The sequence below is a fragment of the Helianthus annuus genome, chromosome 6 (assembly GCF_002127325.2).
Source record: "Helianthus annuus cultivar XRQ/B chromosome 6, HanXRQr2.0-SUNRISE, whole genome shotgun sequence".
Lineage (NCBI taxonomy): Eukaryota > Viridiplantae > Streptophyta > Magnoliopsida > Asterales > Asteraceae > Helianthus > Helianthus annuus.
In genome coordinates this window covers 94,103,862-94,125,917 of record NC_035438.2, presented here as the reverse complement: position 1 = coordinate 94,125,917, position 22,056 = coordinate 94,103,862, and the positions used below count along the sequence as shown (strand labels likewise).

The 22,056-nt window shown below is 38.9% G+C and overlaps 1 protein-coding gene across 1 annotated transcript; it reads left to right on the top strand.

Annotated features, from left to right (window-relative positions):
• Window positions 1–15,868: 15,868 nt before the first annotated feature.
• On the top strand, window positions 15,869–19,873 carry LOC110865696 (epoxide hydrolase A). Its single transcript, XM_022115020.2, has 3 exons — window positions 15,869–16,400; window positions 18,347–18,591; window positions 19,417–19,873. Exons 1-3 carry the CDS (start codon window positions 15,897–15,899, stop codon window positions 19,661–19,663), a joined length of 996 nt encoding a protein of 331 aa, XP_021970712.1. The 5' UTR covers window positions 15,869–15,896; the 3' UTR covers window positions 19,664–19,873.
• Window positions 19,874–22,056: the final 2,183 nt, after the last annotated feature.

The window sequence follows — 22,056 nt, the reverse complement described above, 5'->3', positions numbered from 1 at the left end:
TTTGTACATACCTTCTAATGCACAGTTTTTACCAACTCTACTAGTTTCATCACTTCAAGCATTCTACCATTCTTATTTACAAAATTATCGATTAACACTTCTTATTTGAATACTCATTCCGATTCGATGTTTATTTACCTATATTTCTTTCACAATTTTCTTACTTACAAGGTATACTACATTGCACCTTTTGCTTCTTACGTACTATTCTTACAGCTCGTTAATTATTGTCAACTTCTGCAGTTTGACTTTTCAATGTCAACCGCCACTTATTACTTATTGTTTATACATATTGGTGTACGCATTGTATTCACTTTACGTTCGAACATACTTACAAAACGTCATTTTATAATTTTAGCATATATTGCAAATACTTTCTTTTCCCGTCAATACTTAAGCCATTCGCTCGGGTATTAGCCCGTCATTCGCCCCAATTTCTCATAAGTCAAGTTACAATGTGTCTATCACATAACTTTATTCAATATTTTTCTCAACTAATATTTTCCTTACTACTACAACTTTCGACGCTTTTGCTTGTTTAATAAACCGAACATTTCATGGTATTTTACCGTTACTTGCTTTCTATATAACAACCTCAACTTCGTTTGGCTTTTCAGAAAACTAATCTATTAATGCATTCTTATTTACGTTTTATCGGTCAGCTTTAACTTATCCCTCACATGTTCATTCATGCACTTACACATACATATGCATCCCATTAGTCAATCGATATGATTAACCCGACAATACTATTATCACCGCTTACTCACTATGTTTATACTTGCCTTAGTTGGGGAGAAAGGTGCAATTCTTCCTTTATCCCCACTCGACTCTTAGTCGCTGATGAATCCGATCCTTCATTCTCATGTGTTTTGTTCATGCTTACTTAAGGATTTCAACCTTTCACTCATGCTTTGCATTCTTTTAAGTTTGAATCCGTCTATGGATCAAATCTTTCATTGTTACTTTTCATTCTTTTATGTTTGAATCTGTCAATGGGTTCAAACCTTTCATTCTTACTCTTCATTCTTTTACGTTTGACTCCGTCAATGGGTTCAAACCTTTCATTCTTACTTTTCGTTCTTTTATGTTTGAATCCGTCAATGGATTCAAACCTTTCATTATTACTTTTTGTTCTTACTTGGTTGGTCCGTTCTTACTTACGGACTCACACCCTTCCCATACAGCCATTTACTTCTCATTCCTACCGAACATACCTGTGATGATTATCATGGTCTCGCGAGTGTCATATGCTTCTTGCGCACTGGCCAGGCGCGCAATCCACATACTAGTCTCGTGCCTTCATGTAATTTACAACATCTTTAAATTTTTACCAAGTCAATATCATTGTCTTTTGTTTGAAAATCATACCCCGTGTTTCAATCTGGATCCCACCAAAGCAAAATCAACGTAATTCATTTATCACTAAACCTTTCTCGGGTGACTCTCCCAATACTGGAACTCATACTTATTAAAATTGTGTACCTGGGATCCGATAGTACAAACTCATGGCTCGGTGCTTACTCCAGATTGCATCTTGGATCACCCTTCTTATTTATCCAAGCTTACCTTACATACACCACACAATTAGCTTCTTCATTTAAGTGTACATATACACATTTTCATTCGATTTTACCTTCGGGTTTTGATCGAGTCTTGGATTGTACGGTTCATATCACAAGAGCACGCAAGTTTGAGTTTAAGTACTTACCTATGTGCACTTGATTTCGCTCAAACCAGGGCTCTGATACCAACTTGTAACGCCCTAGTTTGAAAACAAGATTTAACCGTTTAATTAGCAGCGGAAAAACGGTCCCTAATTTTTTTTTACTAATACTCACAAACAACGTATATCCTAACTGAAATCTTTTTAAAAAGTTATCTAGGCATTACAATGCTTTCCTTTTAGATGGTGTTAATAACCTATTTAATGAATCATCCATCCTTGCTTGACTCGTACAACCATATCTTGAGACCCGATCTTCAATCTCATATTTGACTAGACCTGTGAACCTGTGGACATCGATCATCACAATCTAAATTAGCAAAGCTAATCGAGGTTTTTTACTATTCTATACATACATTTGTTATTTCGTCACAACCAGTATTTGTTAAATATCCATACCTGTACTAACATTAAGTGTTAGAGTGCTTACTATCATGGCTAAACAAAATCGAATGCATAACTAGTTTGTTTCTGCTTTCAAATCTTCATGAACAAATTCCCTTCATGCATACCTGAACTTGCTAATCCATCTTAGCATATCCAAGAGTCAGAAAACACAACCATGGGCATTTAAATCGCAGACGGTTCAGTATTCATGCTTGTACCTCAACACCATGATTAAACACACACATATAGTAATACATTCTAAACTTCCATTCTAGTACATAAGTGTTATTCCATATGTCTTTCTAGATTATATTTATGTTGAGTGATCATTCTAATCTAACCAAATGGATTCCGAACACAACATATTAGCATTTCAACTTTACTTGAATATTTAACCCATATGGCCAATGAATTACTACATGAAATACCATACTTCAATTATCAAATAATTGATCTACATGATTTTAATTTTATCGCTCATCATGGATTTTTAATAAGTACAATAAGATAGCATATGTTATGTGTTCATAAACTTAATAAAATCCGAAGTAACAACTCATACCAAAACATATATAAACCACTCACCTTTGCCCGTAGGAAAACGTAATTGATCGTGTACATGGATTTTCTTGTAGCCGACATACAATGAGATCCACTTATGAAGTTGTGTTTATTTTTTGCATCACAAACATTTCTACGATCTCGGATTTCATATAAAACTCCATTAAATCATCCATGCATCACAATCAAGTTCCTGCTTTTCGCACAAATAAACTGTTACAAACTGATCATTTTCAAAATCATACTTACTAACATCTGATCGGAATTTCCTTTGGTATGATTGAAGGTTCATGTCTTCAAAAGCTACTGCCAAAATTTTAGCTAAATCTAACAGTCGGATCTCCTGGAATAACTCAACCTTTATGACTGCATTTTCAGTTCCGAAAATTCAAACTGCTACGATTTGAGCTGTAAATCACCTACCTCCGGAACACATTTCGTATTTCAACCGTTGGATGTTAACATTTATAAGTCAGAAAGCTGCTATAAAAATTTGGGCTCGATCCAACGGTTGGTTTTCTTGTACCAGCCACTTCTTTTAGACCGCACAAAATAAAACGGAAATCACATAGATGAATCTAAGTTTTCGATATCTAAAAACTACTTTAACTTGAGATTTTTGAGAAAAAAGAGCTTACCATTGCATTCTTATCATCGCGAGGTGGTTTCAGGTTGAAACCCGCAACTCCGACCACCACTGGCCGCCGCAAACCGTCATCGGACCACCATTAGACCACCACTTCCTTTCTCTCTCTCTAGTTTTATGCATTTCTCTCTCTAACTCCAGCCATTTTTGTCACAAATGAGCCTAAAGTTGCCTTTTTATACATTCAACTTTTAGATAATTGCAACATACACCCTCAAGTTTAATTTTTATATAACAATGCCCCTTTAAGTTTGGGTAAGCCACAAGATGAGGTAACGGTATTTCCCCGAAGCGAATCGGTCATATTTCTAGACTTATATTGCTAAAATACAATCCGTTAAAATATATTGGTACCCAAAGTTATTTTCCTCCATTAATAGTTCCAAACAAATAATAAAATATTATTTTACAACTTCACTTGAAACGGGATGTTACACATATGGTCTTGGTACCGAAATTTTGTTTGATAGATTGCCGAGATTCTGATATACGTGGTCTTTATGTTGTTTATCATTTGGGTATCATGGTTGATTCTTTTACCGAAAACAATGGGGATGTAAGTCTAGAACTTCCATGATACCATACATACGTGTACATATCATACATACATGTATATAATACATGATGCATACGACCATCAATAAGTGATAAAAACATTACATTCACCCCCCCCCCCCGAATAAGTGATTCTAAATCACATATATTATCCGAGAGTCAAGTTCGTCTCTTTGTCGATACGATGGTACTAACCTGTTCACGGACTTGCTCTTGTGCTCTGCATGCATCGAATATCAAGTTCCTCCTTAATAAGTGATTTTATCACATAGGGCTTGTATTCATCCTCAAATAAGTGAGTATCTCACGTCATATACATTGAAAACAGATGATAAATGGTATTCTCACCAGTAAGATGAACTCTCGTGCATACCTTGATACGAGAATGTGTCGTGAGTGGATGAACACGGTTGGTAAGTATAAATCATACCTTAATCGTATCCCCTAACCGCGAGTACATCTGATAAGTTGAGTTTAAGTGGACAACAATACTGATAATCGTTATAGGATGCTTATCTAAATGTTAACTAATTGAACAACAAGAGTGTTTTGGCATGACCGTACACTGATATGATTCTCTTACCCTCGAAACTGGCAAAAAAATGTCTGTAAATATTTATTTACTGCTTTCCATCTTTACATTTGATATATTCAAAAATACAAAAAAAGATTTTAGGTGTGTTTTAATATAAACTTTATAAAAGCCAAAAAGATTTTATTTCTATTTTATTTTTGATTGCCCGATGTTGGAACTCGAGTCTTTTCCACCTGAAACCTGATCGAAACCAAAACAATTGCATCTTCATAAACGGTCGAAGTTAACAAGTTTTGAAAGTTAAATTTTAAAATTGATCAATTTTTAAAACTTTCAAACTGTTGTCAGTCGGTAGTTGATTGAGAGTTGGTCACATGTGTGTCGTTTGTTTATTTTGATTATATTCAAAGCGGTTGTTCTCATTACGCGTTTAGCTCTGTTGTGTGTGTAGATGCGGCATCCGAACCAGCTAAAGGCGAAGAGAACGTGTTAGATGACAAGCTTTGGAATGAAGACACGACATGGATGAAATTAGAGCATCAAGATGATCGATTTGCAGCCGACCACTCATCAACTCCATAAGGATCTAAAGATTTGAAGATCAACGTCTCACGAGCAACGTTCAAGGGGGAGTTTGCTGATGCACCTCCTGACAGTGACAAGTGAAGACATCTAAAGATCCGACAGTGTGAAGAACGAACCATCACGATCAACATCCAAGGGGGAGTTTGTTGATGCATATTATGTGGATGCAGCTCATTTCGGTTCGTCTCCGTTACGAAGTGAAGACCGAAGCAACATATCCTCCATCTTGACTCGGAACGACTTTGACTTTGTACGTGTTGTAAAACAGATGCAAGAGTGTAATCTGTTAGATGTTAGCATAGTGTATCTTTGTGTATGTTTGTGATCTGCAAGTTCTGCATGTAGCAGTCATAGACCATGGCTAGTATGGGTGTTCACGAAAAACATTAGTCAACGAAGAACATCATCCGTCCCATTGCCATCTACAAAGAACCATGATGTTTCGTCAGTTTGGGTTTTTGGACGAAATACTTCCATCTTTCGTGGGTCATGGTTGTTCGCAGGAAGATCTCACGAAGAACCCATATTCTTCGTGGGCTAATATATTTCACGGGCCTTGTCTTTGGGCCCAGTACATCTTTCGTAGGTTGCTGGATATGTTGGATATTTATACAGACTTGGAGCACAGAACAGAAAATAGAGCACACTAGCAAAGTTTGAGAGCTTTTTGTTGTATTATCATTGTAACCAAATTCTGCTGGATCAATATACATGAGCTTTAAACTTTGAATCTTTTCTTGTATTTTGTGTTCTTTGGCTTGGTTTGCACCTAGACTTGGATTCCGCACTCGTGTATATGTTACATAACAAGGGAGTTAGTTTATCTTGATCCTCCGTGTGGACCTACAAGTATTGCTTGAAACAAGAATGTGACAACCTGAACTTTCAAGTGTTTAAACCTCGTCATCTTAACTCCTCGTTATTTCTCTTCCAAGTGTTTTACTTTCTGTGCTCGTATGATTTTGTAACTGTGTAATGATGATTTTGGGCTGCAATCGTTTTGGGCCACACCATAATATTAATTGTTCGAGTGAGCCGCGCCCTAAACCCTCGTAGCCTAATAGAATCTAAGTTAGTTTAAAATCGGCCTAATGCGACAACTATTCACCTACAATTATGACGACCCAATTAGGTGGGCTTAAGCCCACTTCGGCTACCAGGTAATCGCCCCAAACCCGAGCACGTGTAATTAGACCAGTGTCTTGTTTGGGCCGGATAGAGCCCAAGTAGAACATGGGTTGGGGGCCGGCTATTGTGAGTCTAGATACACACACCTGAAATTATGTTGGGCCTAGTAGAGCCCAAGTGGGTCGTTGTTTTGGGGCCGGTTATTGATAGCATATATACACGCACATACATAGTCACGTTACATAATAACACAAACATATTCAAACCCTACACCCTCTTCTTGATTGCGACGGACATAGGAAACCCCCTCCCAGTCGAGATCACCAGCACCGGTTAGTATTCTATTTGTTTGCCTATCTTGTTGATTGTTTTGTGTTTATGTAAGCATGATATGTGTAATAATAATAAACACTTTATTAAACTCACTGGTATATCTAATAAAGAAATATTATGGTGATGGATTAATAGTAAATATTTTGGGTGCATGAATGATGATGGGAATAATATTGAATGATATGTGATTCATAATTAGCATTGATGTAACAGTAGGTTATCGGTTCAATATGTATTTGAAGGTGATGATTTCACAAAGTGGGATAATCTTGAATAAGATGAATGGCGGCTAACGAGAGTGTGTTTGTAGTATTGATCAAGTAAGAGCCATGTGCATGTACTATTGTTGTCAGATTTGGTTTATCAAAGCAAGCCATGTGATTCAATTAATGAAGCCAGTGACAGTTCCTAGTAGTAGGTAAATTAATGATCACGATGGATGGTGACTTGACAAGTTGATTATGTGGTTGATTCTTTAATGGCAATTTAGGATCCCATGATTATAGGTTAAGAATAATAAAGTAAATGTGTGAGACTTGAATATGATTTCTTGATGAAACGGTTTGCTGAATTGGGTGGGTATTACGTACTGGGTCGCACACCATGTGGTGGTGTTGGTTCCCTCAACTAAAACAGTTGGTGTTTGGGGCTGGGCACAATAGCGGGTCATACAAGTTATTGAACTGTTAAACAAGTGGACCGGGTATTGGGGTTCGATCAGACAAATGAAGTTAGTTGGGCCGAACCCAAACCGAGCCCACCTCCCATCCCCATGTTTATTTTTAATTTGTGTTGTGCATGATGTGTGACCAAATTGTTATGCATACCAACTGATGCTATGATGAATATGTGATTATAGGCCCTGTTAACTATGCCTGAGACTATATTGATTATTATGACTATATGCCGATGGTGTTTATATATATTACAATAAAGTATGATTCTGGTTGGTTAGATGTGTTAACATTACAACGAAATTGATGTTATCGGCTGACCTTGTTCACGTCCAAGTGTATCGAGATGTGTCACATAAGAACCCTTAAACCTTATAAACTGGTCATGTGTGTCTACTTGTAATTGGGGCCGCACCTAGGCTTGATCGCACTGGACTGGGAAATACTTTAAGGATCATATTAAGTATGCGTAGTTGTGTTGTTTTGAGATTGGGCCGTAATAAATAACTGAGCTACGTATTTGACTTAGGCCCGTAGGTTGTTTGGACTATGTGTTTATCGAGCCGAACATGGTTAATGAATTTTCACGCAACGTGTTTAACTGATTAGACTAGTGTACGGAGCGATGCATGCCACTACTTGTATTTTGTGTGCACTATATGATGAATACATGTGGAACGATACGTACTGAACTTGTATGCAAACTGACTGTTACGTACAACTATCATAGGACTTGGGTGATCATTGTGTTAAACGGATAATTAATTCTACCGAGCAAATCAAAGGTGAGTTCATCTATCTCTCTTGAGCATGCGTCCCGGTGGTTGGGACAGTCTTTGGGTATCCCTGAGGGGGATTGGTTTTGGGTAAATCTGGGAATGTTGGATAATATACTCATCCTATCACCTTTAAAGTCCCTCCGTGTTGTTTGGTTACCTGGGTGGTAACATGGTATTAGTTAGTAGCGCTACTTAGGTTTGGCAACCTCACCCCGTACCTGGGAGGACGGGTGTTGAACTAATGACCTAATCATGACCAATGCTTTGATAGGAGCATTGGAGAAAGGGCAAAATAATCAGAAGCCGTCTTGTATTGGGGTATTATCAACATTGTTTTCAACATTACTTTCGGAATTAAATTCAATGGATTAACTAAACACTTGGTAATCAACGTTTTCGTAAAACTATGAACTCACCAGCGTTGTCTGATACACTTGTTGCATGCTCGCAGGTCGTTAGATTATATGGATTTGGAACTTGCTGTCTGAAGTAGCTGGAGTGGTCATGGGTCGTGCTGATTGGATACGAATGATGGGTTTAATGATTTCACACATTTAAACTGAAACAGTTAATTATGTTTTCTTTTATTTGCTTCCGCTGAACATGTTGGTTTTCTTTTAAACTTATTGACAGTACTTTTCAGAATAATTGATGATTTTATTCAACATTATGATTGGTTCAATATGATTAGTGGCTCGTTATTGGTTTGTCACACGCCTGACAGGGACACTCCCTAGGTGGTATTTTGGGGGTATGACAGTTTGGTATCAGAGCCACTGGTTATAGTGAACTTGGTTTTAAAACGTTTTTATAAAACCAGCCTATAACCGAACAGTTCCGAAATCGACCATGACACTCAGCTCCAGACTGCAAGGTTCGTTTCTTATCTACTATTACATAGTATATCTAGTGTACACTTATGTATAACATTACACGTGAATGCACACTTGCCACAACAGTATGAGCCCTTATGTTACCGACCCCTGTTATGTGAACTGTTAGCGTGACACTACCCATCGACTATTGTGATTCTTGATCATATAAAACCTTTCGCTTGCTATTTGAACGTGGGGAACCTTTTAGCGCAAGTTAAGAGGCGCTGAGATAAGCATGCAAATCGCCTTATTATTATGGGTGCACACATAATAATAACGCGAGGTGCATGCAAGTCCCAGTGAGGCTTAACGAGCATGAGAAGGGTTCTGCCCTATTGTGTGAAAACTTGGTAGATTGTAGATTTCAACGTGATACTTGACCTGTACCTCACTTCGACTCGTAACCTTTTCCCTCTTCTCCTATAGAATCATGAGTGGACGAGGACATGGACGTGGTCACATCGCGATGACCCAAGCTGAGCTGACCAACTTGATCTCATGGGTCAAGTGTTCGACATTGACCCACTTTCCGATATTCTTGTAAGTTTTGACGTAGTCGTTGAGCGAAAAATCCTCTGTAAAGAGAAAATCGTGCGTATCCCTCTCCCCAGTGGGGAATCCTTATCAATTCAAGATCATCGTAGTGGTGCCATTGTTGGCATCGTCTCAGTCGTGAAAGCCCAGAAGTGTCTACGGAAGGGCTACTCTGCTATTCTAGCTCTCGTCATCGATTCGCCACTTTAAGGAAGGAAGATCGAGTATCTTCATGTTATTCGTGAATTTTTTTGACGTGTCTTCTAAAGAGTTACCTGGTTTACCTCCACATCGTTAGGTGGAATTTTAGAATTGACCTTATGCAAATTCTGATTTCCTTCTGGGATACAGCAATCCTTTGAGTTCGCTGGATACTATCACAGATTCATCATAGGATTTTCGAAGATTGCGTAACTACAACCTCCTTAGCACAGCTGGGAGCTGTGAATTCTTGGGAAAACAAAGTCGCGGAACGTCTTTTCAGCTTTTGAAACCCAACTCTGCAACGCACTGAGTATCACTCCTATCTGAGGGTACTGATGGTCTGGCGGTATACCATGATGATTCGAATTAGAGTCCCGGTTATGCACCGATACAACATGAGAAGGCGACGACTTACGTGGTGGACTCACAGGAAGGACCGCACGAGTCACGACCTGCGGTGGAAGCCGTAGTCTTTGGATTTAAATTGGAGGCATTACTTGGATGGTACCAAATGCACTATCTAGACCGATTACAAGGGCCTCCTGTATACCCTTGTTTCGAAGGAAGAGAGTTCTCAAGATTAACCCATGCGGGGCATGGGGAAGCAACCTTTGACAGGTTGGACAATATTTGCCACTTCGTGAAACGAATATGGACCTCACTACACAACAACATTAGGGAACTGGTGCAGGCGAAGCACGCGGATCTCGATAGCCTAATCACCTGAGTTTTAATAGGACGTATTGAAACCCGAAGACCATGTACGAATGACCGGGTCTGAAGGCCCATATAGCCACGCATAAGAACGAAGTTTGACATGGGTGGAAAGTCAAGGTGGGATATTAGCAACCAGAAACACCAATATGGAAATGAGAGCAGACTTCCATGGATTTGGTCACTAGTCTACTTACAACTCGAAACGGAAACATTATCACCTGGATGATCATTGATAAACTCAAGTTACCAGCACACTTCTTGCAATCAAGAAAACTGACGAGTCTCCACAGTTGTGAATATTCCTCCGAGAGGGGCGGCTTTTAGGTACGAGGTGCCAACTCCTGTTATCTCTGAATTTGATCTATGCATGATCTGTGTCAGGTAATGCACAACAACCTGGGAGGGTGTGGAATGCTTGGGAAGCATGGCAAGCTTAACTGACGTCATGATGGACCATTCAACAGTCTGGGAGGAAGCGGTAGCGTAACCTATAAACTCGAGTTACCCGGGGAATCGGGTAACGTACACGATATCATTTATGTTTCGGATCTAAAGCAGTGGTTGTCTGATGAAACACGTGCGATACTTACTGAAGGAATCTATCGAACACATGGACCAGGAAGTCAAGGTTCGTAAACATAGTCGTATCCCGATTGTGAGAACGCGAAGATCAGATGAAGCTTAAGTATCCTCAACCATTTCCTGATGATCAGTCTAATTCTGGTGTTACTGGTGAATTTCGGGACGAAATTCCTCTTCAAGTTGGGGATGATGTCGCACCTGAGGAAAACCTGCAACAATCCTGATTTCTCACTTCACTCCTTTGTGCTTACTTGTCAAATTTCGGGACGAAATTTCTTTCAAGTTGGGGATGATGTGACAACCTGAACTTTCAAGTGTTTAAACCTCGTCATCTTAACTCCTCGTTATTTCTCTTCCAAGTGTTTTACTTTCTGCGCTCGTATGATTTTGTAACTGTGTAATGATGATTTTGGGCTACAATCGTTTTGGGCCACACCATAATATTAATTGTTCGAGTGAGCCGTGCCCTAAACCCTCGTAGCCTAATAGAATCTAAGTTAGTTTAAAATCGGCCTAATGCGACAACTATTCACCTACAATTATGACGACCCAATTAGGTGGGCTTAAGCCCACTTCGGCTACCAGGTAATCGCCCCAAACCCGAGCACGTGTAATTAGACCAGTGTCTTGTTTGGGCCGGATAGAGCCCAAGTAGAACATGGGTTGGGGGCCGGCTATTGTGAGTCTAGATACACACACCTGAAATTATGTTGGGCCTAGTAGAGCCCAAGTGGGTCGTTGTTTTGGGGTCGGTTATTGATAGCATATATACACGCACATACATAGTCACGTTACATAATAACACAAACATATTCAAACCCTACACCCTCTTCTTGATTGCGACGGACATAGGAAACCCCCTCCCAGTCGAGATCACCAGCACCGGTTAGTATTCTATTTGTTTGCCTATCTTGTTGATTGATTTGTGTTTATGTAAGCATGATATGTGTAATAATAATAAACACTTTATTAAACTCACTGGTATATCTAATAAAGAAATATTATGGTGATGGATTAATAGTAAATATTTTGGGTGCATGAATGATGATGGGAATAATATTGAATGATATGTGATTCATAATTAGCATTGATGTAACAGTAGGTTATCGGTTCAATATGTATTTGAAGGTGATGATTTCACAAAGTGGGATAATCTTGAATAAGATGAATGGCGGCTAACGAGAGTGTGTTTGTAGTATTGATCAAGTAAGAGCCATGTGCATGTACTATTGTTGTCAGATTTGGTTTATCAAAGCAAGCCATGTGATTCAATTAATGAAGCCAGTGACAGTTCCTAGTAGTAGGTAAATTAATGATCACGATGGATGGTGACTTGACAAGTTGATTATGTGGTTGATTCTTTAATGGCAATTTAGGATCCCATGATTATAGGTTAAGAATAATAAAGTAAATGTGTGAGACTTGAATATGATTTCTTGATGAAACGGTTTGCTAAATTGGGTGGGTATTACGTACTGGGTCGCACACCATGTGGTGGTGTTGGTTCCCTCAACTAAAACAGTTGGTGTTTGGGGCTGGGCACAATAGCGGGTCATACACGTTATTGAACTGTTAAACAAGTGGACCGGGTATTGGGGTTCAATCAGACAAATGAAGTTAGTTGGGCCGAACCCAAACCGAGCCCACCTCCCATCCCCATGTTTATTTTTAATTTGTGTTGTGCATGATGTGTGACCAAATTGTTATGCATACCAACTGATGCTATGATGAATATGTGATTATAGGCCCTGTTAACTATGCCTGAGACTATATTGATTATTATGACTATATGCCGATGGTGTTTATATATATTACAATAAAGTATGATTCTGGTTGGTTAGATGTGTTAACATTACAACGAAATTGATGTTATCGGCTGACCTTGTTCACGTCCAAGTGTATCGAGATGTGTCACATAAGAACCCTTAAACCTTATAAACTGGTCATGTGTGTCTACTTGTAATTGGGGCCGCACCTAGGCTTGATCGCACTGGACTGGGAAATACTTTAAGGATCATATTAAGTATGCGTAGTTGTGTTGTTTTGAGATTGGGCCGTAATAAATAACTGAGCTACGTATTTGACTTAGGCCCGTAGGTTGTTTGGACTATGTGTTTATCGAGCCGAACATGGTTAATGAATTTTCACGCAACGTGTTTAACTGATTAGACTAGTGTACGGAGCGATGCATGCCACTACTTGTATTTTGTGTGCACTATATGATGAATACATGTGGAACGATACGTACTGAACTTGTATGCAAACTGACTGTTACGTACAACTATCATAGGACTTGGGTGATCATTGTGTTAAACGGATAATTAATTCTACCGAGCAAATCAAAGGTGAGTTCATCTATCTCTCTTGAGCATGCGTCCCGGTGGTTGGGACAGTCTTTGGGTATCCCTGAGGGGGGATTGGTTTTGGGTAAATCTGGGAATGTTGGATAATATACTCATCCTATCACCTTTAAAGTCCCTCCGTGTTGTTTGGTTACCTGGGTGGTAACATGGTATTAGTTAGTAGCGCTACTTAGGTTTGGCAACCTCACCCCGTACCTGGGAGGACGGGTGTTGAACTAATGACCTAATCATGACCAATGCTTTGATAGGAGCATTGGAGAAAGGGCAAAATAATCAGAAGCCGTCTTGTATTGGGGTATTATCAACATTGTTTTCAACATTACTTTCGGAATTAAATTCAATGGATTAACTAAACACTTGGTAATCAACGTTTTCGTAAAACTATGAACTCACCAGCGTTGTCTGATACACTTGTTGCATGCTCGCAGGTCGTTAGATTATATGGATTTGGAACTTGCTGTCTGAAGTAGCTGGAGTGGTCATGGGTCGTGCTGATTGGATACGAATGATGGGTTTAATGATTTCACACATTTAAACTGAAACAGTTAATTATGTTTTCTTTTATTTGCTTCCGCTGAACATGTTGGTTTTCTTTTAAACTTATTGACAGTACTTTTCAGAATAATTGATGATTTTATTCAACATTATGATTGGTTCAATATGATTAGTGGCTCGTTATTGGTTTGTCACACGCCTGACAGGGACACTCCCTAGGTGGTATTTTGGGGGTGTGACAAAGAAAGCCATTGCCATCTTCGACTTTTTTGGATCCACAATAGCCCCACTTGTGGGTTCAATGACCTCCGAGAATGTGTTTGCATCCAATATCATCCTAACCGTTACCGCCTACACCAATTGGTTTGTATTCTTTATAACGGGACACTAATAGTTCATAGAGCCCACTGCTCGAATCACTATAGAGACCACATTTGTTTCCGGTTCAACCATCTTTCCCACTTGTGAACATCAGAAAAATTAACATCGATTGATTTTAAACGAAAAAATCCCCATGATCGATCTGCACTCGTTGCTATCGATCGCCAACACAAGAAGCCACCACTATTCTCTCTTTTTTGATTGTTAAACAAACCCCCCTTCAACTCCTGCTAATCGTGTTTTTGTTGCACCCAAATTCGTTGATTGTCAACCGAAAGAAACAAGCCTTTGTCATCTTCTTCTTGGCTAAGAAATTATCCAAACTCAATCTTAATTAACCTTCCTGTTGTTTGATTTAAAGTGTACTCCTCATCATTACCCTTTGATCAACTTCTTGGCCTCGCTCTAATACCAATTGAAGCAAATCTAGTTGGTATAACCACGTAAATAAAAAGCAAATCATGGCAAGGTTTTTTTTTGGATAAACACTTATTCTCCGACACTCTATTAATTGAATAGAATGTTGATTAAGACTTCAAATAAATACTTGACCTATACTAATTCCCTTCAAACTAAAAAACAATAAACCAATAAAAATAAAATCCTTTACACTTATCTAACCCAAAATAAACTTCCTGACTTAACCTACTAAACAAAATCAAAAACAAACTCTAATTTACTTAGGGGTGTTTGTTTTTTCAGAAAAAAACCTTTTCTGACCTCTTATGTCTGCGTCGCGCAGACCACGCGCAGACATTTAGCTCTGCAGACCGTTTGTTTTTTAGAAGACATTTCATTAAAAATTGTTTTCAAACCTTTGCGCGTCCTCTTTCCCACACAGACATGGTCCAATGTCTTACCACTCACCCTTCTAACCTCTTCTTCTTTCTCAAAACACAAAACACTGACATCTCTTCCACCCGTTTCCTCCTTCCACATAAAGATTCAGCAACCACAGTTCAAAATTGAGAAACAGTATATGTGATTAGGGCATATATTTATTTATTTACGCACGCACTCTCTACAGCCGCTAGTCGTCACTTTCATCTCTCTCCGGTTACGCCACCGTCGCTGTCGTCTACCGTCGTAAAGCCTCTTCCGGCGCATCACTCTGCCTCCATTGCTAGTGGCAGAAGTCATCTATTATCACCTCACCGAGTAATCTTCCATCTTATTCTTTCATGTTAAAATTTAGGGTTTCAATTAAACTTTAACTGCTTATTCTATATCTGCATTTGTTCCTATAACTGATTCATAGATGATTTTCATTTTCGGTTGGTATAATCTAGTCATTTATTCGATGATAGTAGATTAGTAGGGATTATTTTTACATATGAAATAGAAGTGACCTTGTCTGCTCACTAGTGTTTGCAGATGTGGTGAAGGCAGAAGTGCTCTGTTTGCAGATGTAGGGTTTTAAAAGGAGGTGAAATAATCAAACACTCTTTTTATTACACCCTGCAGACATTTGATCCACCTTTTTTCGTGCAGACGTTTGCAGATGTAGTTCGCAGACGACAGACCTTTTACATCTGAAAAAACAAACACCAACTTAATTAGTTTACCAAACCATAATGACTCTTTTGCCCCTAGTGAATAGTTAGGATTAAAACCAACATAAGGAATGATTAGTTGGACGTAAATACATCCCCCCTTCTGTTTTTTCTCAACCTCAAATTTAATTATATTTAAGAAACTTCCACATATATCCCTATCTACTAAAGTACAAATTCCATACAAGAAGTCAAAAAAATAAAAACAATATATTATTTATTTCTGGATCCAGACAATATTTTTGAACTTTAGCGAGTACAAAAGGAAGCCAAACTTCACCCAATGCCAACCCACTTTCAATTCCAATCTCCAAGTTCCACAATGGAAGGCATAGAGCACAGAACCGTGAGAGTCAATGGAATCAATATGCACATAGCTGAAAAGGGTGAAGGCCCCATAATCCTCTTCCTCCATGGCTTCCCAGAGCTGTGGTACACATGGCGCCACCAGATCCATGCGTTCGCCGCCCTCGGCTACCACTGTGTCGCTCCAGACCTACGTGGCTACGGCGACACAGATGCCCCACAGTCCCCAATGAGCTATACGTGTTTTCATGTCGTTGGGGACTTGGTGGCACTTATAGACTCGATGGGCGGTGAGGCGGTATACCTGGTGGCCCATGACTGGGGTGCCATGATTGGGTGGTATTTGTGCATGTTTAGGCCTGAAAAGGTGAAGGCTTATGCGTGCATATCGGTGCCGTACCGGCCTAGGCATCCGAAGATGAAGCCCATTGAAACCATGAAAACTTTCTTTGGTGAAGATTATTATATGTGCAGGTTTCAGGTAAGTTTGTTAGTTTCTTACTTCTTTTTTTTTTCTAATGGAAATATTTTAGTTTTTTACTTGTTTTGTTCTCTAGCGTCTTCCTTTTTGAGTTATCTTACAAAAGTGTAATATTTTTCTTTTTACTTTTTAAGGTCCTTTTACACAAAAAACCGTTACAAGATTTTATGTTCTTTTAGCAATCATTAGAGTATTCCGTCACATGATTCCATGTTATACCCATCAAAAGACGATCTCCATCGCTGGTGAGTGGAGAAATTGGTGTCGTACTTGGAAGGAGTAAGGAGAGAGAGAGATTGAAAATGGGCGAGAAATGTGAGAGGCGAGGAGAGAGGGAGGGCCGGCCTTGTAGAAACTGCCTGACAAGCCAACGTGTAGGAGCAGGGGTGTAGCGATGAAGATGGCCTACCAACGTACATTTTGCTTTCGTCGACACGTCTTTACGTTTACATTTTTATTCCACATTTTATATAACACCTTTATCCTTCGATTTAAAGTACCCTACTTTCACATAATGGTAAAACGAGAAAAACCCCTCTTTTGATCCTAACCTAAAAGTGGTTTTAAAAGTAGGTCCCTCTTGGAAAAGGAAAAAATAATTCTTTTTTTTTTTCGGATTCAAACACATGATTATATAACACATTCATTTAATATAAAAGTCCCCTTTTCTTGTAATCTTGTTATTAAATAATATATATAACATATTTTTTATATGATTTCTAAGATGCACGCATAGACATATATTAAAGTTGGATGAATTTTAGTTAAAACGAAACCCTTTCAAATGTTTATGCTCTAAATGTCAAAACATGAAAGATCAAACGAGGATAAACCCTAAAACCTACCTGTAGGCCCTAAACATCATACTATTACTATTATTCGAGTCACCTTTATTCACATGTAGTATATGTATATCCTTTTCTAGTGAGCAAAGCATATACCTAACAAATGTTAAGAGTATCGTGATTAGAAGTAATACTCTTATCTATGACATTATAGTCTATTGGGTTTCCTTCTGAATTGGTGTATAAGTATTATTACCTAGTGGAGTAGGATATGATCCGATAATTCTGTTGGTGACACGATAATACTTTAGTGGTCCGTCAGTTATCCAAATTGACCGTTCAAAAAAAAAGTAATATTCTTAATCATAACCATTAATTAACACCATCTTGAATGAATTGTAAAGTATAAAAATTATTAATTAAAGTGAGTATATTTGTTTGTTTGTTTTTTTTATAAATTTGAACGGCGAGGATTAATTGTGTTAAAATTTTTTTTTTCTGAACGGCCAACAAATCAATCCCGAAAAGAGGCGAACCCAGAAATTATTTGCTGGGGGTGCGGAGAAGGTGTTCAACCATATTTTCAAGGGGTGCGGTCGGATTTTTTGCCAAAAATATACACTAAATTTTTTTTTCAAGGGGTGCGGCCGCCCACCCTAACCAAAGGGTAGGTCTGCCCATGATCCCGAGCACTCTTGGGGCACCCACTGAACAAACGGACTACTCCAAGAGTAACCCAAGTCGCCAACCACCAATTCCGGGGAAAACCCGGTAACCCACCCGTCCGTCGACGGTAAAATTACCGGTAAAACCCGTTTAGCTCAAAGATTCAACCAAAGCTTCCTTAGGTCTTCTGTCACTGCCAACCAGTGCTTCACTCTTTTTTACATCAAATGTGACCGAAAATATTATTTTACCAGCATTTAGTATTGAACTGGCGATTCTGAATTTATGTCGACTGAAAACTTAAAGGGCACCAAAATTGTGCTTAGGGTGCTTGTACGTTATGCTCCAACGATGATATGATGGGAGTTGCATGTAATAAATGCTTTAAATAAAAAACAACCATTTTTGACTTTAATGTAACATGGGTTGTTATCACCATGCAGTAGACATTAACTTTTTCTCTTTGTGTAACATGTTAATGTCTGTGTTCTTTAGGAAGCTGGAGTTATGGAGGATGAGATAAAAAGCTATGAAACAGCAGAAGTGCTTAAAAAGATTCTAACAGATAGGACACCAGGACCACCTTGCTTGCCTAAATCGGATCCATTTGGATTGAAAGCTTTGGATGGTCCATTGCCATTGCCTCCTTGGTTATCCGAAGAGGACCTTAAGTATAACGTTGACAAGTTTGATCAAACCGGCTTCTCAGGCGGCTTGAACTATTACCGCGCGTTGGATCTGTATGTATTTGCAACCATCTAGCTGGTCCTACAGTTTTTTTGCCGTATGGTTTGTTAATTTTGGTCATAATTGAATAGCTTGGTCATAGTGACAGCTTGGCATGTGGGTTTTGGGTCAGGGCAGATCTTAAATGGGACCTAGCTAGGTTTAGTCACATCCCCCTCTTCCTTTGCCCCAAGAAAAATGTGTTAGTTTATAGCCTTAATTGCATCGGTTGGATGTTAGGAATTGGAAAGGCTAAGATGTCTTTTAACTTTTAAGACCATGTAGTCATAAAGCCCTTTAGGGGTGTTATGCGACAAGTGATGAAACGCGTAAGAGGGGGACTTTATGGAGCTTTATATCACAAGAGGGTGTAGTGGGCTATATATGTATGTGTATATATGTGTGTGAGTGGGGGAGGATAGGCCACGGCATGATGCTCTTCGCGGGGACCGGGATTCAACCACGCGTCCGCCGTGTCGGTGTTTGGCGGCGCCATGGGACGCTATGCTCCATTCTCCCGTGATATTAGCCCCACTACGGGTGACGTAATGGTGATGAATATATTAAAGTTTGGGCCACTTTTGATGACCTAGGAGGTGACATGGACTTCACAAGGCGTGTGAAGCTAGGCACATTATAAGCACCCAAACGTAATTACAAGAAGAGATCTATTTTTCAACTCCTCTTCTTTACTCTCTTACAACCCTATGTTTCATCTTTTACTCTCTTCTAGGGATGCATATACAAAAAAATAGCTTTCAAAATTGTGGGACCTATCATATTTATCTATGGTTGTAAACATACAATGATTGTGCTAAGTTTTTTGGTCTCTGATTTAGGAATTGGGAGCTCACTGCGGCATGGACCGGGGCACAAGTGAATTTACCCGTGATATATGTAGTTGGAGATGAGGACATGGTGTATACAACACCAGGGTTAAAAGAGTATGTGCACGGTGGTGGGTTCAAGAAAGATGTGCCATTGCTTCAAGACATTGTGGTTATGGAAGGTGTTGGTCACTTTCTCAACCAAGAAAAGCCAAAAGAAGCCACCACTATCATTCATGATTTCATTAAGAAGTTTTAATTAACCACCAAATTGCTACTGCTTTATGTACTCTCATATATGGTTTGGAATCAAGTCAAAGGTTATGTTATCTTAGTTAAGTTTGTATACTTGATCTAGGAGTATTAGCAATTTCTTTGAACATTATGAGAGATTATCTTTAAGGTGTTTGTCATTTGAGTGGCTTCTTGATCTAATTCAAACTTTCAAAGATGAAAGTATGTTTCGATATGTTTGATTCTACAATGTTTGGAGAGGACATGGCATATATAATATCCATGACAAATGTGTCTTAATATTGCAATTAGAAACTACAACTAAGAAGGTAATTCGATTTGTGTGAAAATCTATGTTATTTTATAAAGGCCGTGATTTCAAACTAGAGTCGATATCTAAAGGTTCTATCTTAATTGAGATCTTTTTTTTTTAACGTACAACATAAGAATCGCCGGGAACTCCGTACACGGCACCCCTTGGCCGAAAGGTAGCCCATGGCAGCCCAACCTGCACGCATGGAGCCCCTAGCTCACCATGCCACCAGTTCCGGGGAAAACCCGACCCTGCATTCGCCTGAGGGCACGACAATGCGAAGCCGGTAAAACCCGGGTGGATCAGGAATCGAACTCAAGACAATTCGGCCAGGAGTCTTTCCCTCATTTCTATAACCACTGAGCTATAAGCCCAGGGTTTAATTGAGATCATCCTAATCGCTTTTAGATTGTTCTAAATGGAATGACATGTAGTTGATTCAAGAATTATGTGACTCCTGATATAAGCTACCTAGACAAGTGAAAACGGGGCAGAAAGTGCCCCAATATAAAAGGAAATGATGGTAAGCAGTTAGCAGAAAAAGGTCTAGATGCACCAAGTTATGTGGCAAATGTCGTAGGCGGTTTGACACGGCTGTTGGACCTGAATATTTAGGACTAAAATTTCAACAAATTAAGGGTTGTAAATGAACCGAACGTACAACGAACAGTTCGTGAACCGTTCGGTTCGGTGGGAAGTTCGTTTAGTAAATGAACGAACACAAATAAGAAATTTCGTTTGTTAAGTTAAGCGAATGAACATGAACAAAGGTTGCGTTCATTCGTTTATGTTCGTGAACTTTCGGTAATGTGTTCGTGAGTGTTCGGTAATGAGTTCATTTATGTTCGCTCGTTAATGTTTATATGTGTTCGGTCATTTAAAGGTTTTTATATATTGTATTTTGTTTTGTTGTTTCTAGTTTTTAAAATTTTGAAACCCTAGTTATCTTATATGCCTATCACAATATCTCTCATTTCACTATTTCAATTCTAGTTTGTGTTAAAGCTTGACAAACTCTTAATTTTGTATTAGTCATGTTTCTTGTACTTGTGTAAACTGTGTTTGGATAACTACGTTAAGTGTTCACTTATTTTTTTGTGGATTCTTCATAATATTTGTGATAAACATGCAGATTTTATTCTAAAATGAATATTGTATTCATTTGTTTTCATAAGCGCCGTTTATGTTCATTTATGTTCATGAACATTTTTTAGAGTTCATTTCCGTATGGTAAGTGTACGTGAACAGGTCGCGAACATGTTGGTTTCCTTAATGAGCGGACACAAACAAGAAATCTCGTTCGGTAAGCGTTCGTCAACACTTCACTTTATGAAAAAGCTTGTTCCTTAACTAACAAACACGAACAAGACACTGATCACGCTCATTCGGTTCGTTTACAGCCCTACCAACAATGCATATTTCCCTCGATTTTAGGAAGAAATATTACACGTTTTGTCCTTTATCTTAATACTATTTTTTAGGCGATATCCTTTGGCCGAAATAAAGACGATTTCTATAGTTAATATTCTAAAATCTTGCACGGTATGCCATTTGGCCCTAACCCAGTTATATTTTTCTGTTAAATCTGGTCATCTGCCTTGCACATGAGGGTAGTTTTGTTAATATACTCAATTTATTTTATTTTTATTTTTGTTTTTGGATAAAAATCAAAGAGCAGATCACTTATCACCAATCTCATCCATCTATGTACTCAATCTCTCTATCATCTCTCTCTCTCTCTCTCTCTCTACACCACCACAACCACACCAAACTGCTACAAATAATAACCACACGACACCACCGCAACCACCCGATTTGAGACAGGACGATGGTGAAAGAGTGCCGGCCATCCTAAATCGGTGACACAAGACAGTGGTGTGCGGTTAGGGTTCAATTAAGGAGATAAGGACTCAAATTAATGGTGGCAAAGGGCCCTGAGGTGGAATTGGAAGGCGGTAGTTGCGGCACGCATGGCGACGTTGTCAGATCGCCGCAATAGGCGATGATGTTGTCAGTTCCTGGATCTAGAGGCAATGGCACGTATGGCGAAAAGAATCAGGAGTAGTGACTCTGATCAGACATGTACAGCGGCAATATAGGCAGAT